At 43.3% G+C, this 16,352-nt stretch overlaps 1 protein-coding gene across 1 annotated transcript in view; it reads left to right on the top strand.

The window, feature by feature from the left end:
- Window positions 1-16,352, top strand: part of CLCC1 (chloride channel CLIC like 1) — a 27,266-nt gene that overhangs the window by 210 nt on the left and 10,704 nt on the right. The window contains exons 2-6 of the mRNA XM_077765567.1: window positions 10,056-10,196; window positions 10,599-10,697; window positions 13,216-13,323; window positions 15,685-15,906; window positions 16,126-16,266. Of these exons, the coding sequence (XP_077621693.1) occupies window positions 10,068-10,196; window positions 10,599-10,697; window positions 13,216-13,323; window positions 15,685-15,906; window positions 16,126-16,266 (699 nt within the window). The 5' untranslated portion in view covers window positions 10,056-10,067. The remainder of the gene's footprint in view (window positions 1-10,055; window positions 10,197-10,598; window positions 10,698-13,215; window positions 13,324-15,684; window positions 15,907-16,125; window positions 16,267-16,352) is intronic.

The following is a 16,352-nucleotide window of genomic DNA, read 5'->3' as shown; positions in this document are numbered from 1 at the left end:
TGGGCGGGGGGCGGGCGCTGCCCGGGGGAGGGGGCGTGGGGAGGGCGCGCTCTCCGGGGCTGTGGCGCCGGGATGGGCGAAGACCGGCTGCCTTATCTTAGGGAGCAGCGCCCTGCTGCTGCGGAGTTGCACGGTTCAAAGAGCGGCCTAGGGAAAGGGGCAGCGAGGGCAAAGCCAGACTCAGCGAACGCGGAATTCCGTGGGCTTCAGTTGTCTCTGAAAACTTCACGTAGCATTTGATCAAACGCCGCCAGCAGAATAGCTCGGATTTGGTTGTAGTTAATGTTTTAAAAACTCCAAATCTAATTTGAAGAGAAGGAGTTAGAGATACGTATTTATGCGTGGGTGGTGAAAAACAATTCGTATTATCTCCGTGGCCGTGGTTATGAGAGTGTGGTCCCCAGATGGGTGGCGTCGTCACCGTCATCTGGCAGGTTGTTAGAGATGCACATTCACAAGTTTGAGAGCCACGGCGCCAGCCAACTACACGTAGGCACACGAACTAAATTGCGAACTCCTGACTTGTGCTTCTGGGTTAAAACAGAATTTGACTCAAGTTAGTCTTGTCTTTCTCATACACGTGTAATTGATTCATCGGGATCAGATACCTTTCTTATGTGCTGATTCCCACTCAGTACCTGGAACTTCCCTTGGAGATCTTGGTCTTTCTTGGTAGCTCCCCATGCAAGTTATTTATTATCTTCAACTGTAAAATGAAGATGACGGTACTACTTCCAAGAGTTTTTGTGAGGATTTAATGAATGAATATATGTAACAGTGTTTGGCATGTAGTTAAGAGTATTATATATATATTATAATTTTGATATTAATGTCAAAGCCTGAAGCAGATGAGAAAAGTGATTTTAAAAAAGTAAGAACTAGAGGAAAGAGATTGTTAGTCAAAGTCAAGTAGTGGAATCACTGGTGCCCCTCATTAAAGGAAACCAACGCAGGATGGTTACTTTTCTTTAACACCTTGCTGCTCCGAATGTGGTCTGTGAGCCAAAGTCTCTGCCATTAGAAGCTGTTAGGAATGCAGAATCTCAGGCTCATGTCAGGTGTATTCAATCAGAAGCTGTTTTTAACAAGATCCCCAGCAGGGTTAGATGCAGCTTTGTTTGGAGGGAGTGTGGGATCAGCTATAAGAGTGCTCGAGGAATTCCATCCCTCAGTCAGTGACCACAGGGATTTGGCAGGAGGACTTGAACTTGCAGCTGGTTCCACTCTTCTACCTCAACTCCTGGTCTTGCATCATTTTTCAGTTCTAACAGTTCTAATTCCTAGTCCCAGGTAAAGCCCTGGATCTGCTGATTATTATTGGAGAAAGTGGCATAGTTGCTAATAGCATGACTTTGTAGGTGTTGTAGTCAAAACTCGGCTGCTTGAAAGGTTGTGAGTTGTTTTTTTTTAAGCAGCGACTTTTTTTTTAATGTTTTATTTATTTCTAGGAGAGAGGGAGACAGCGTGAACAGGGGAGGGTCAGAGAGAGAGGGAGTCGCAGACTGAAACAGGCTCCAGGCTCTGAGCTGGCAGTCAGCACAGAGCCCGACGCGGGGCTTGAACCCACGAACCGCGAGATCATGACCTAAGCGAAAGTCGGACGCTTAACCCACTAAGCCACCCAGGCGCCCCCCCTTTTTTTTTTTAATGTTTGTTTAGTTTTGAGAGGGAGAAAGAGAGAGGGAGATAGAGGATTCAAAGAAAGCTCTGCACTGAGAGCAGCGAGCCCGATGTGGGGCTCGAACTCACGATCCGTGAGATCACGACCTGAACTGAAGTTAGTTGGTCACTTAACCGATTGAGCCACCCAGGCGCCCTTGCTTGAAAGGTTTTTTGATTCCTCTCCCTTTGCATAATGCTCTTATCGAACTGTTTTCCCAGATCCCCATTCCCGCAACTCAGCTTCCTCACACAGTAACATTCCTGGTGGATCATTTCACCATCTTCTTGATACATGTACTAATGTGAACTCTGTCAGCTTCTCTTCTTTTTGCTTTAGAACCTTTATTTCCATTCCTGCTTATTCATTTCTGCTTATGAAGGAGTGTAAAATCTTGTTGCCTATGGAAAAAGCCTTTTCTGGGGGTGCCTGGGTGATTCAGTTGGTTAAGTGTCCGGCTCTTGATTTCAGCTCAAGTCATGATCTCATGGCTTGTGAGTTCCAGCCCTGCATCAGGCTCTGTGCTGAACCTGCTTGGGATTTTCCCCCTGCCGCCTCTCCTCCACTCATACACATGCTCTTTCTTCTTAAAAAATAAAAAATAAAAAAAGAAAAGCCTTTTCTGTAGCCTTGGTTTTATACATTGCCATCTTTTCAGAGCTTCTGTTCCATTCAGAGATGCCCTTTGTCACCTGCTTAGTTCTTCACTGGTTAGAAATAGGTTTCTCCCTATCAGTCTGTGAAAGTCATTTTACAGATGACCAACTAATTAAGCTATCTGTCCACCCCCCTTTATTTTTCTCAGGTTTTTTGAAGTATTCAATATAGTTGACTAATGCCACTTCCAAATTAATCCCCTCTCAGTTTTTTTTTTTTTAATTTTAAATGTCTTATTTTTGAGAGAGAGAGAGACAGCGTGAGTAGGGTAGGGTCAGAGAGAGAGGAATTGAAGACAGGCTCCAGGCTCTGAGCTAGCTGTTAGCACAGAGCACGACGTGGGGTTCCAATCCTTGAACCGTGAGATCATAAACCTGAGCTGAAGTCGGATGCGCAACTGACTGAGCCACCCAGGCGCCCCAGCCCTCTCAGTTTTTACACATTACATTTTTTTTAAAGCTTGTCTTCTCTTCTCATGACTTTATTCCTTAGTTTAACTCCCCCCCCAATAAAGTATACAGTCATTCAGTATTTTTCTTTTTTTTAATTTTTAATGTTCTATTTATTTTTGAAAGAGAAACAGTACAAGCAGAGGAGGGAGAGAGAGAGGGAGACAAAAAATCCGAAGCAGGCTCCAGGCTCTGAGCTGTCAGCACAGAGACTGATGCAAGGCTCAAACCCATGAACTGTGAGATCATGATCTGAGACGAAGTTGGATGCTTAACCAACTGAGCCACCCAGGCGCCCCTACAGTCATCCAGTATTTCTAACAGTTTCTAGAATGTGGCAGGGATCCTAGGATACCTTTCTCACTGTTACTTAGTATTTTGGTTTTAGATTTTTTTTTTATCATTTACATTATTCTGAGAGAGAATGAAAGCAAGCAAGAGGGGGAGGGGCAGGGAGGGAGGGAGGGAGGGGGAGAATCCCAAGCAGGCTCTGTGCTGACAAATCAAGGCTGGGCTTGATCCCACGAACTGTGAGATAATGACCTGAGCTGAAATCAAGAGTCAAGACACTTAACCGACTGAGCCNAGAGAGGGAGTCACAGACGGAAACAGGCTCCAGGCTCTGAGCTGGCAGTCAGCACAGAGCCCGATGCGGGGCTCGAACCCACGAACCGCGAGATCATGACCTAAGCGAAAGTCGGACACTTAACCGACTAAGCCACCCAGGCGCCCCCCTGTTTTACATTTTTAAACATAAAAAGTTGTGGGTTAAAAAAAAAATTGGACGTGTTGTGTTTTTATTTTAATTATCAGTGGTTTACTTTATCAGTATGTTTGACCAGTTCATTTATTCATCATTGGTTCTTTTATTCACACCTTTTCTTTTTTTTAATAGTTNGCTAGATTATTAGTTTTTCGGGTGTATTCACACCTTTTCTTATTGAGGTTAAACTTCTTTAGCATATCAAGAGACTGTGGGATGGAGACTTTCTTAGTCTTTTTATGTCTCAAGAACTCTGTGGTAGTTTGCTATGGCCACCATCACAAAGTACCAAGATTGGTGGCTTAAACCACAGAAGTTTATGTTCTCATAAATCTGGAGGCTAGAAATCCAAGATCAAGTTGTCAGCCCAGTTGGTTTCTTCTGAGGCCTCTCTAGGCCTGTGGATGGCCGCCCTGTCGTCCCACCATCTTCCCTCTGACCTGTGCCTAACTTTCCTCTCAGGGGCCCCAGTCAGATTGGATTAGGCCCATGCTGATGACCTCGTTATAACTTAATTACCTCTTTAGAGACCTGTCTCCAAATACAGTCATATTCTGCGGACCTGGGGCGTAGGACTTGAGCATATGAATTTTAGAGGTGTACAGTTCAGACCATCATGGTATCTCAGTCTTTCCCATTTTAAACAAGGCTGTTGTAAAATCTGAAATATATATATAATCAGAAAAGTGTGTAAAATATTAATGTTCATCTTAGTAAATTATTAAAAAGCATACACCTATGTGACTATTTCCCAGATTAAGAAATGGAACATTTGTCAGGGTGCCTGGGGGGTCATTTGGTCAAGCATCTGACTTTGGTTAGGTCATGATCTCGCAGTTTGTGGTTTTGAGCCCTGTGTCGGGCTCTGTCCTGACAGCTCAGAGCCTGGAGCCTGCTTTGGATTCTGTCTCCCTCTGCTACTCGTGCTCTGTCTCTCTCTATCTCTCAACAATGAGTAAACATTATAAAAAAAAAAAAAAGGAACTAGAACACTGTCAATATCCCAGAACCCTCCAGAGCCTTTCCCTTATCTCCTTGATCTCAGAGGTAAAGATTTCAGTATTTATCATCAAGTATGGTGTTTGCCTGTAGTACTCTGTCTGGCTGTTTTCTTTTATTGCCGGTTTGCCAAGTGTTTTTATCAGAAATAGGTTCATCCTGTTTCATTCTTGATTTGGAGGGGGGGTGGTTCTCTTTCCTTCTTTAATCTTACTGTAGATATATCAAACTTTTTTAGTCATTTCAAAGAACTAACTTTTGGTTTTATTTTCTCAATTATGAGTTTGTGTCCTAAATTTTTTACTCATGTTTGTTTGTTTGATTGTTTATTTATTTATTTAAAGTTTATTTCGGGGAGAGAGAGAATCTCAGGCAGTCTCTGCACTGTTAGTGCAGAGCCCCGTGTGGGGCATGATTGATTGTCATTGGCCATGTGATTGAACTCAATCTCTGATTTCCTTCCCTCCCCTGAGGTTGGATGGATGAAAGTTCCAACCCTCTATTCCTGGTTTGGTCTTTCTGATGACCATCCAACACCCTCAAGCTATCTGGGACCCAGCAGAGTCACATCATTAGTACCTCATCACAGAAGACACTGCTGTCACGCAGGAAATTCCTAGGGCATTTGGAGGAGCTGTGGTCAAAGATTAGATATCGTTTAGTATATGGCAGGGGCCTCTGCACATCTCTGGGGTTCTGTTTCCTCAGCTTTCTATGCCTTGGTCCCCCCAGATACTCAGCTCCGTTTCTTCAGCTTTCTGGGCTCTGCCTGAGTTCCCTCTCCCTGTGCTTGTGACCTGGAAACTGTTAAGACCGTAAGCTGGGGCAGTGGAAGGGCTGCCTGTGTTTGTTTCCCATTTTCCTTTTTAATTAAAAAAAATTGTTTTTAATGGTTTATTTATTTTTGAGAGAGACAGAGTGTGAGTGGGGGAGGGACAGAGAGAGAGGGAGACACAGAATCGGAAGCAGGTCCAGGCTCCCAGCTGTCAGCACAGAGCCCACACAGGGATTGAACTCATGAACTGCAAGAACATGACCTGAACCAAAGTTGGACTCTTAACTGACTGAGCCCCGCAGGCGCCCCAGTTTCCCATTTTTCAAAGACAGTTACACTTGCTCCCCCGGTATCCAATGTCTTGAAAACTGTTTTCTCATAGATTTTGTGCAGAGGTTTTGGTTTCTCATGCAGGAGAGTACATGTGGCCTCTGTTACTTCATCATGGAAGGAAGCAGGAGCCGAGGGAGTGCTCTGGGGCCTGGGGTACTGTGCCACCTTGACCTTCCTGCTTGTCTTTGAATGCTTCAGATTTTCTCTCCACTCTGATCTTCATGCTTGCTGTGCCCGCTCTCCAGATGTTCTTTTCCCAAGTCTTCCTGAGGTTAGCTCCTTATCGCGTTCTGCTTACGTGTCATTGCGGTTCTCTACTGCTGTGTAACAAACCACCTCCACGTGTGGAAGCATTTCAGCATTTGACTATTTCTCATGATTCTGTGGGCTTATAGGGCTTGACTGGACTCACCTGTGTAGTTCTTTTATTCCACATGATGTTGGCCGGGTCACAGGTCTGTTACCGTGGGTTGGACTGCAGCTACCAAGATGGCTTGTTCCCATGGCTGCCTCTTGATGTTGGCTGCCAGCTGGGAGCCTCGTGTGCCCCTCCACATGGCTAGGTCTTCTCACAGCATGGCAGCCGAGGGCCAGGAGCAGGTGTTCCAGAGTGATGAAGTAGGAGCAGCTGGGCCTCAGAGAGGCCAAGCCCAGCCCAGAACCAGCACAGCATCACTTCTGCCACAGTATTTTGGCTAAATATTGCGAACCTGTGTAAAACATTTGTGCATAAGAGACTCCATTTTGTGACTGAAACTTCATCGTGTTTAAAAAAAAATTTTTTTTTATTTTTTTAGAGAGAGAATGCAAGTGGGTGAGAGGGGTGCCGGGAGAGATGGGGGCAGTGGGGGAGAGAATCTTAAGCAGGCTCTGTGTGGGGTTCAAGTCTGGGATCATGGCCTGAGCTGAACTCAAAGAGTCAGATGCTCAACCAACTGAGAGCCACCCTGGTGCCCCATTCATTCTGTTTTTGAAACAGGAATTGCATCCCACTGTTGAACTGGGCAAAGGCATATGACTGAACACCTGACTACTGTATCTGTATGTTTGACAAAAATTGGTCATTCTGCAAAAGGGACTTTGCTAGCAACTAATATAATATCCCCAGGAAACCAATAAATTGTAAATTGTAATAATAATTCAAATATAATTCTTGGGAAACAGCTGATGTAAGGTATCTTGTGTTTCCTCCTTTTTCTTATAAAACCCCCTAACATTTTCCCTGCAGTGGGGCCACAATTTGGGCTGCTCCCCAAATTACAGTTCTAAACGCGAAATAAATGCTCGTGTACCAGTTCTTCCTCTCTTCTTGGTTGACAGTGGTCGCAGGGTTAGCCCAGATTCAGGAGGAGGGAAAATAAACTCCATCTCTTGCTGGGGACTTGACAGAATTTGTGGCTATCTTTAATCCCCTCAGAGGCCTTCCCTAAAATACTCCACATTTCCTAACCCATTCGTACCATTGCCCTGCTTCATTTTTTTTCACAGCAATATCACTACCTGAAATCGTATTTATTTTTTGGTCAGGTTATTGTCTCATCCTGTCTCCCATCCCCGTGTACCCCCATGGTAGCTTCTTTTTTTTCTTTTTAATAGTTTATTAGTCAAGTTGGTTTCCATGTAACACCCAGTGCTCTTCCCCATAAGTGCCCTCCTCCATGCCCATCACCCCCCTTCTGCTCCCCCTCCCCCATCTGCCCTCAGTTTGTTCTCAGCATTCAAGAGTCTCTCATGGTTTGCCTCCCTCCCTTTCCCCCATGGTCCTCCATTAAGTTCCTCCTAATCCTCCTATACGAGCAAACATATGGTATTTATCCTTCTCTGCCTGACTTATTCCATGTAGCTTCTTAACAAATCATGGCCGGTCTAGTTTCTTGTTATCCCTGTCACATAAGACAGTGCCCAGTATCCAGTAGGTATTTAGTAAATGGTGTACAAATGAATGCTGAACTTTCCCCCAAAACCATGTTTTTATTCTGAATTTCTTTTTGAAGTTAACACCATGTTTTTGTAGTTGGTCAGCCTTGAAATCTTGGCCATGCTTACACATCTTTCCTCTTACGTGCGTTCAGTGGCTGAGGCCTGTAGAGCTGACATTCAGAATGTGATTCAGCATCTTTTTGCTACTTCAGCCTCCTTGGAGGAGACTCTGAAGCCAATTTTCCTCTCATTCTGTACACTTAGTGCTACTTCCCTCTTCTCCAAGTGTAGCGCCCATGCCACTGAAAGCCACTGTTGGTTGGTAAGGTTGGCCATAGCTCTTCACGTGGGCATTGTCACTGCGGCGTTGCTGTCCCGCCATCTCCCGGTCCATCTCCCACCATGTCCATCCGCTAATTGATGGTTTTCGAAGGTTCGCTTTGCTCCTCTGCCTCCCTTACCTCTCATTCTTAGCATGTTACCTATACTTGCCGGTCTGTTTCCCACGCCCATTCCTCCATGAAATCGTGCCTGTGTCTCCCAGATGTGCTTTCTTCACCCTTTGAACCTCTAAAACCTTGTGCATCCCTGTATGGCTTTGACCATTTGCAGCCTAACATTTATTGGGTATCTCTGAGGCGCCGTCTCTCAGGCTTTGGGCTTGGAGAGGTGGAGGGGACAAGACGGAGAGCCATCAGGAAGGCGAACTCCAATTAGAGTAAGATACTCCCTTCCCTGGAAAAGTTCACTTTATAGCACAGTGCTTTTCCACCCCAGCTGCATATCGGAACCACCTGAGGTACTTTAAAATTCCAGTGCCTGGGTCCCACTCTTAGAGATTCTGATGTAATTGGTCTGAGATATGGCCAGAAGATTGGGATTTTTAGAAGCTTGTCAGGTGATTCTAAACACACCGTCAAGATGGGCTCCCACTGTGCCAGCAGAGGAGACTGGCCAGTGAGTGGCTCATTTCTATGTGTGTTGTGCTAGAATAAACAGAGCACTCAGTGGCACCAATGAGGAGTGTTTCGTTTCACTGGGAGTGACTTTATTTTTACAGGTAGACTATAAACGCAGGGCTTTCTTGTCTTAGAATTCTCTTACCTGATTTTTATTCATAGTAGGAATAAGATAGGGTGTCCAACAGAACTTTCTGCAGTGATGGGTTGTTCAGTATCAGTACTGTCCAGTATGGCAGCCACTAGCCACATGGGGGTGTGTGAACACTTGAAAAGTTGCTAGCGTGAATGAGTAACTGGATTTTTCATTAATTTAACTTAAATTTAAATAGCCACATGCGCTTGGTTGTTTACTGCATTGGACAGTGTTGAATAGAAGGAGTATTAAGTATTGAAATGATTTGGGGCACTTGAGTGGCTCAGTCGGTTGAGCATCCGACTCTTGATTTTGCTCAGGTCATGATCTCAAAGTTTGTGGGTTTGAGTCCCACATTGGGCTCTGTGCTGTCAATGTGGAGCCTGCTTGGGATTTTCTCTCTCTCTCTGTCTCTCTGTCTCTCTGTCTCTCTGTCTCTTCTCTGGTCCTCCCACACCCTCCACCTCTCAAAATAAATAAACTTAAAAAAAGTGATTTGACAGTGTTTCTGCCAAGGCTTAGATGAAGCGGGTTATTTTCTCTGAATGGTTTGGGAGTTGAGTCACCTCACTTGAATCTTAATTTTATACCTTTCTAATTTCCATGTGTTAAAAAAAACTGGGGAGAAAGGGTTTGGTTAAATACCTATTTATTTTAAAGCAGTTTTACTGATAAATGATTCACATATTATACAATTCACGTTTTTAAAGAGCACGACTCTTCAGTTTTTAATATATTCACAGATACGTGCATCCATTACCACATTGAGTTTTGGTTTATTGTTCACCACTGCAAAAAGAAGGCCTGTTTCATTTAACTACCAACCCTCTGTTATATCCTCAGCCCTGAGGACCTACTAATCTGCTCTCTGTCTCTGTAGATTTGCCTGTTCTGGACATTTCACATAAATGGAATCATGTTATGGTCCTTGGTGACTGGCTTCTTTCACATAGCATAGTGTTTTCAAGGTTCATCCAAGTTGTAGCATGTATCGGTATTTCATTCCTTCCCACAGCCTAAGCACATTCCTGTGTATGGTCAGCCCACATTTTAGGTATCCATCAGTTGACAGCCATTTGAATTGTTTCTACTTTTTGGCTGTTGTGAATAATGTGGCTATAAACATTTGTGTACAAGTTTTTGTGTGGATAGGTATTTTCATTCCTTGGATATAAACCTAGGAATAGAATTCTGCATCATATGAAAAATTCTTATTTTCTTTTTGTCTTGGCAAAAATATGTGTGTATATGTGAATACCATTTTACTGAGTATTCTTATTTCAGTTATTATTCAGAAAGAAAGCATTATCTTAGCACTAGAAGGAAGTAGATAGCCTTTATTACAAAACCATGTCTTCTCAAAATAATTCTATTTCATTATATCTGTTAAATTTTTTTTTTTAGCTCTCAGGCAGGATGCTGTATTCTCTGCTGCTTTGTGAATGTCTGTGGCTTATGACCGGTTATGCTTATGATGATGACTGGATTGATCCCACAGACATGCTTAACTATGATGCTGCTTCAGGAACAATGAGAAAATCTCAGGTATTTAAAAAAAAAAAAAAAGAAGCATGTGTGTGTCTGTAAGACCTTCTCGGTTCTATACTGGAAATAAGCGTCTTCTGTTGCTGTTTTTCACAGCAGTTTCACAGAGTTGTGAGAGTTGTGTATCTGTGACTTGTAGCTGGGCAGATTATCCCCCTGACCTTCTTAATCTAGGATAATTCCAACCCCACCTGGTTATTTCTGTTTTGAATGGGAACATAAAGCCCGTTGAGCAGCAACTGATTTGATTTTAGTTCTTAGTATAGAAATTTCAGACTCCTTTTTGATTGATCAATACAGTTGAAGAATAGAACCAAGTCATAGAATGAAGTCAAATTTTAGTCTTAACTATAGGTTTTACAACTGAACTATAACAGAAATAAAATCTCTGTTTTGCTTTAGGTGAAATATGGTGAAGGGAAAAAAGAAGTCAGTCCTGACTTGTCATGTGCTGATGAATTGTCGGAATGTTATAGCAAACTTGATTCTTTAACTCATAAGGTTGGAATTTTTTTAATTCATGAATTTTATATTTATAGTATGTTAAATTACTCTGTTTCCTGTCTTTGCTAACATTATATGTGTTTATGTATGTGTATATGTATTATATACATATGTGTATATGTATTATACAATTTATATATAATTTTTTCTTTAGTTACTCTGACCTTTTTTTTAAAGAGTACTTTTATTTTCCTATAATAACATTTATTTCACCATGTTCATAATGTTCACTCATTATTTCTTTATGAGACTAAGCATTTAGGGATAAAGAATATGTTTTATTTTTTTAAGATTGTATTTTTTAATTATTTACTTTTAAGTAATCTGTCCACCCAACATGGGGCTTGAACTTACAATCAAGAGTTGCATGCTCTACCGACTGAGCCAGCCAGGCATCCCTATTTTAGTCATTTTTGATTCTCTGTCACCTGTCACAGTGCTTGGTCATAGTAGAGTCATGACAGATGTAGCCCAGGAAGAAATGGGCCTATGACCACCTGATGAGTGTAAGAATTACTCTTGCAAATATAAGGGATTATTATAATCTAGTGTGTGGTAGCTATTCATGTATTCAGTCCTTTTATTTGTGAGGCTGAAGTAGATATGATGAGAAAGGAAATGTCACGATCATTAAGGGGTTTGAATGTGTGTTGTGGGGTGGGAACCAACCCCTTGGCTGTGGAGGCCATGAGTTGGTGGCCCCGTGGAGAGGCCTCAGGAGGAGAGGGGGGTGACAAGGGTCCAGCAGGGCTGAATGCCCCCAACCGAGGCAGTGACAAGGGTTGAAGAGGGAAATGCTGGACTTCTCCAAGGTCGAATAGGCAACTTGGGTGGCTGAAGGAGAAGGGAGAGGGATGGAGTGAAGGAGGGAGCTTTCCAGCCTGAGAGACTGGGAGAGCTGTGACCGGAGATCTTGATTCCAGATCTGTAAGCACTGCTGTGGTGCTTCCCAGCCGTGAATGCTGCCTCTCCAAGTGCCAGCAAAGCAGTGCTTGGATGAAATTTGCCTCACTTTAACAGTGTTTCATAGCATCGTGAGTTTGTTTGGCTGCACACTAGGAAACGCTGAAATGCCTTTTTACAGAAATTTTTCATTCCATTCTTTGCAACATGGATTCAACACTGTAAAAATATGATTGGCAAAATGGAATCTTGAGTTCTTGTTTTAAAAAACATTCTCTTTGGGGCACTGGGTAGCTCAGTCAGTTAAGTGGCCAACTTTGGCTCAGGTCATGATCTCACAGTTCGTGAGTTCAGGCCCGACATTGGGCTCTGCGTTCACTGTGTGGAGCCTGCTTTGGATCCTTTCTGGCCCTCTCCCATGCTCGTGCGCTCTCTCTCTCTTGCTCTCAAAAATAAACGTTAAAAAAAAGTTAAAGAAATAAAGAAAACATTCTCTTTTGGGCACCTGGATTACTCAGTCAGTTAAGCATCTAACTCTTAGTTTTGGCTGAGGTCATGATCTCACAGTTCATGGGATGGAGCCTCAAGTCGGGCTCTGCGCTGACAGCATGGAGCCTGCTTGGGATTCTCTCTCCCTCTGCCCTTCCCCCGCTCATGGCCATGCTCTCACTCCCTGTCTCAAAAAAAAAAAAAAAAAGAAAAAGAAACAAACACATTCTCTTAAAGAAAAATTTAAAAGGTTTGTAAACCTTGCCTGCAAGCAGGGAAAACTGCCACGTGACTTCTCAAGTGTCCTTCTGCCCTAAGTCTATGTGTAATGCTCAGTTATTGTGTTTATCACCTGAAGCCCGTTTCCATGCTAACCCAGCTCATGGTCCACACTCAGATAATAGAAGTTGCTTATCACAGGTCCTGGTGTCTGTAAGATAGGTACTGCCCTTACTCAGCGACTTGACCACTGTGGTGTTTGTAGAGCAACCACCACATCAGAGGAAACACCACATCGGAGGAAATGATGAATTACGTGCTGAGGGGTTTGCCGTGTGTAGGACACTGGAGAAGCCATGTCCCTGCCCTCCTGAAGCAGCCCATAGAATTGGGGATGATCAGTCACTTACAGGAAAAAATGATAAAAGTCCACGAGGCCACAAGTAATATGCACACGCAAGCAACTCCCTTCTGGGCCCTTCGTTTCAGCTTCTGGCTTCCTCTTGTGTTTCTCTCTCTCTCTGTTCTTTCTTCCCTTCCTTTTTTCTTTTGTTCCTTTGTTCGTCGAATCACTACTTTGGAGTTGGGAAGAGGCAGATGGTCCGATGTTCTGCTCATCAGCATCTCTGCCTTCTTGCTTCCTGGTTGTTCTTTTAAAATAAACAGTCTGTTTAAAATAAACAGTCTCTGCCAGTCAGAGCTAAGTGTAGAATACACATTTGCTCATTGGTTGCCTTCCTGCCCTTTGCAAGGAGAACCCCCAGAAAGTAGGAAGTTCTACATTTTCATAAAGTTGAGAATCGCAAGCTGCTACCTTGATCTTGATGGGATCTCTAGGCTAGAAACTTGACCCTTACATTCACCTTTGATGCTAACTAACATTGAATTTATTCTGTGATTACAGATCGGTGAGTGTGAAAAGAAAAAGCAGGAAGACTATGAAAGTCAAAGCAATCCTGTTTTTAGGAGATACTTAAATAAAATTTTGATTGAAGCCAGAAAGCTTGGACTTGTAAGTATTGGTGTGATACTCATCCGTGTGGCGGATCTTTTCATTATGTATTAATTTCACATGGGGGGGAAGGTGCTGTAAACTTGCTATTTGAACGTTACTAAATGGTTGGAAATATAATATGTTCATGGCTTGGCAAGGGAAATCTATGCTGGCCCTTGTTTTCTCCCACTTCCACACTTTCTCATTCTTACAATGTGAGATCATTCTGTGCTGAGAAAGAGAACAGTGTTTTTTAGTAGCACCGCCCCCCATCACTGAAGCTTTTTACTGTGTCAGGTATTACTTTATACAATTGCATGTCATGTGCATAGTGTTCATAATTAATGTTAGGATTCCAGCTTTTAGAGTCCTTGTTTTCACTCTGGGGAGTCAAAACATCAAGAAAAGTGGGGGTTTTTTGTTTTTTTTTAACGTTTTTTTCATTTTTGAGAGACAGAGCGTGAGCAGGGGAGGGGCAGAGAGGGAGGCACAGAATCCGAAGCAGCCTCCAGGCTCTGAGCTGTCAGCACAGAGCCTGCCTGGCACGGGGCTCAAACCCACAAACTGTAAGATCATGACCTGAGCTGAAGTTGGACACTTAACTGACTGAGCCACCCAGGCACCCTTAAACATCAAGAAAAGTTTAAAGGGGAAAGGAATGTTAGATGAATATTTAATAATCCCACCTTATTTTGGAAGTGAAAAAACAGATGTTCTCATACATGCACCATTTAATTCAAGTCTTAACAAATGTGTGGGGTGAGGACACAGATGAAGGCAGAAAATGACCTATGATAGAAATATTTAATTTAGTGTTTTTTTAAAAATAGTAATCGATGACTGATATTGTACACTCAGTGACAACTTGTGATGTTACAGGACACTGTTTTCTTCTGATTTTGTATATCTTTTTATATAGATATCTGTATTCTTAAAAATATAGGTATAGATATCTATATTTTTAAAAAAAGAAAAAAAGAATATTCTGTTTTTTAACTGGTTAATGAAAGTAAAATGTAATGGTTTTGCCAACCTGAATTCATGCTAATAAAAATAGTTATAAATACGTATGTTCATAGAAACTCCCAATTTGGCTGCTTTTTGAGATTCTTTTTCTCTTTTGTATTACTGCATATTTTAGGCTCTCTGAAAATTCAGTCAGCAAACGGAAAGTCACAAGTGAATCCTAAAGTAAGCAGCTGATGTTCGTTATTTGCGGATTCGGTAGTTGCGAATTGGCGCACCCACCGAACTGTCTCTGTGAGCCCAGGGCTCATCCCCGCGGAGCCGCCGAGGGGCGCAGATGCCGGGGCAGCACAGCAGTTGAGTTGCCTGGTGCCCCCCCCGTTCCGTTCCCAGCTGAGGCTGCACAACGCCGTCTTCTGTCTTCCTGTTTCAGTTTCAGTTCTCTGACTGTTAACAATGACTTTTTTGTGCTTTCTTTAGTGCCACGTATTTCACACTTTTGTTGATGTTGTTACTTGGCTGGTTAAAATAACGCCCAAGATGGGCGCCTGGGTGGCTCGGTCGGTTAAGCATCCGATTTCGGCTCAGGTCAGGATCTCATGGTTCACGGGTTTGGGGCCCGCGTCGGCCTCCGTGCTGACCGCTCAGAGCCTGGAGCCTGCTTCCGATTCTGTGTCTCCCTCTCTCTCTCTGCCCCTCCCCGGCTCACATTCTCTCTCTGTCTCTCAACAAAAAATAAATGTTAAAAAAAATTTTTTTTTTTTAAATAACACCCAAGAGTAGGAGCACTTGGTTGGCTCAGTTGGTTCAGTTTCCGATTCTTGCTGTTAGTTCGGGTGGTGATCTCATGGTTGTGGGATCTAGCCCCACGTTGGGCTCCATGCTGGACGTGGAGCTTGCTTTAGGTTTCTCTCTCTCTCCGTCCGCCACTGTCCCCTACTCACGCACTCTCAAAAAACCAAAACAAAACTCCCAAGAGTAGTGCTGTCCAGTGCGTCTTAGCACGAGAGGGCTGGGGTGTGTCTTACAGAGAAGAATGCGCGTGTGAGATCAGCTCCGTTTGGGCATGAGGTAGAGTGTTGTTGCCTGTGAGTTCAGTGCTAGTCAGCAACATTAAATACGGTATCTTTAAATAGAAACACATTAAAGGGTTCTGTGTTGGCAGGCTGATGAAAATGCGTTGTTTAGAACCTGACCACGTATACCTGCGTGAGCCACGGTTCAGCATTTGTTGACTAGCGTCCGAGGTGACTTCATAGAGCAAAATCTCTGGTTTTTATGTGAGGAAAATAGGTGGATAGTATGACTCTTATCCATATGAAATAAAAACCACATACCTATTTAGTTCCAGATTGGCTTTTGTCTTAAAATGTTTCCCTCTTCTCTTGTTTGTTTTTGGCAAATTTAATTCAGCCCGAAGAAAACAAAGATGATATGCATTATGATGCTGAGATTATCCTAAAAAGGCAAACCTTGTTAGAAATACAGAAGTTCCTCAGCGGAGAAGATTGGAAGCCCGGAGCCTTGGATGATGCACTAAGTGATATTTTAATCAATTTTAAGTTTCACGATTTTGAGACATGGAAGTGGCGATTTGAAGACTCCTTTGGAGTGGATCCGTATAACCTGTTGATGGTAAGATGGCACGAGCAGGACGTACCTAACAGTTTGTCTTGTAAAACTCCCTTAAGATCTCCACCATCTCCACCATCATGTGTTTGGAGCCGGTACGGAGACAGTGCTGCCGTGCTGGTGAGAAGTACCCCCGGTTTGGTTTTGGTTGATGGCTCCCATCTCCTGGTGGGGAGGGTGGCGTGACAGTGACTCCGCTTTCCCCTTCTTCCTGTTTTTGAGGTGCTTCTGTGTCTGCTCTGCATCGTGGCGCTGGTGGCTACCGAGCTGTGGACGTACGTGCATTGGTACACCCAGTTGAGACGGGTTTTATTCATCAGTTTTCTCGTCAGCTTGGGCTGGAATTGGATGTATTTATATAAGGTATTAAATAGGCGGGAGGTTTTAAAATTTTCAAATGTCACTTCATAATGAAAGAAGACTACAGTGCATGGAGAGCTGATCTCTAC

The sequence above is a fragment of the Crocuta crocuta genome, unplaced genomic scaffold (genome assembly GCF_008692635.1).
Source record: "Crocuta crocuta isolate KB4526 unplaced genomic scaffold, BGI_CrCroc_1.0 scaffold274, whole genome shotgun sequence".
NCBI lineage: Eukaryota > Metazoa > Chordata > Mammalia > Carnivora > Hyaenidae > Crocuta > Crocuta crocuta.
This window is presented reverse-complemented; position numbering and strand designations above follow the sequence as displayed.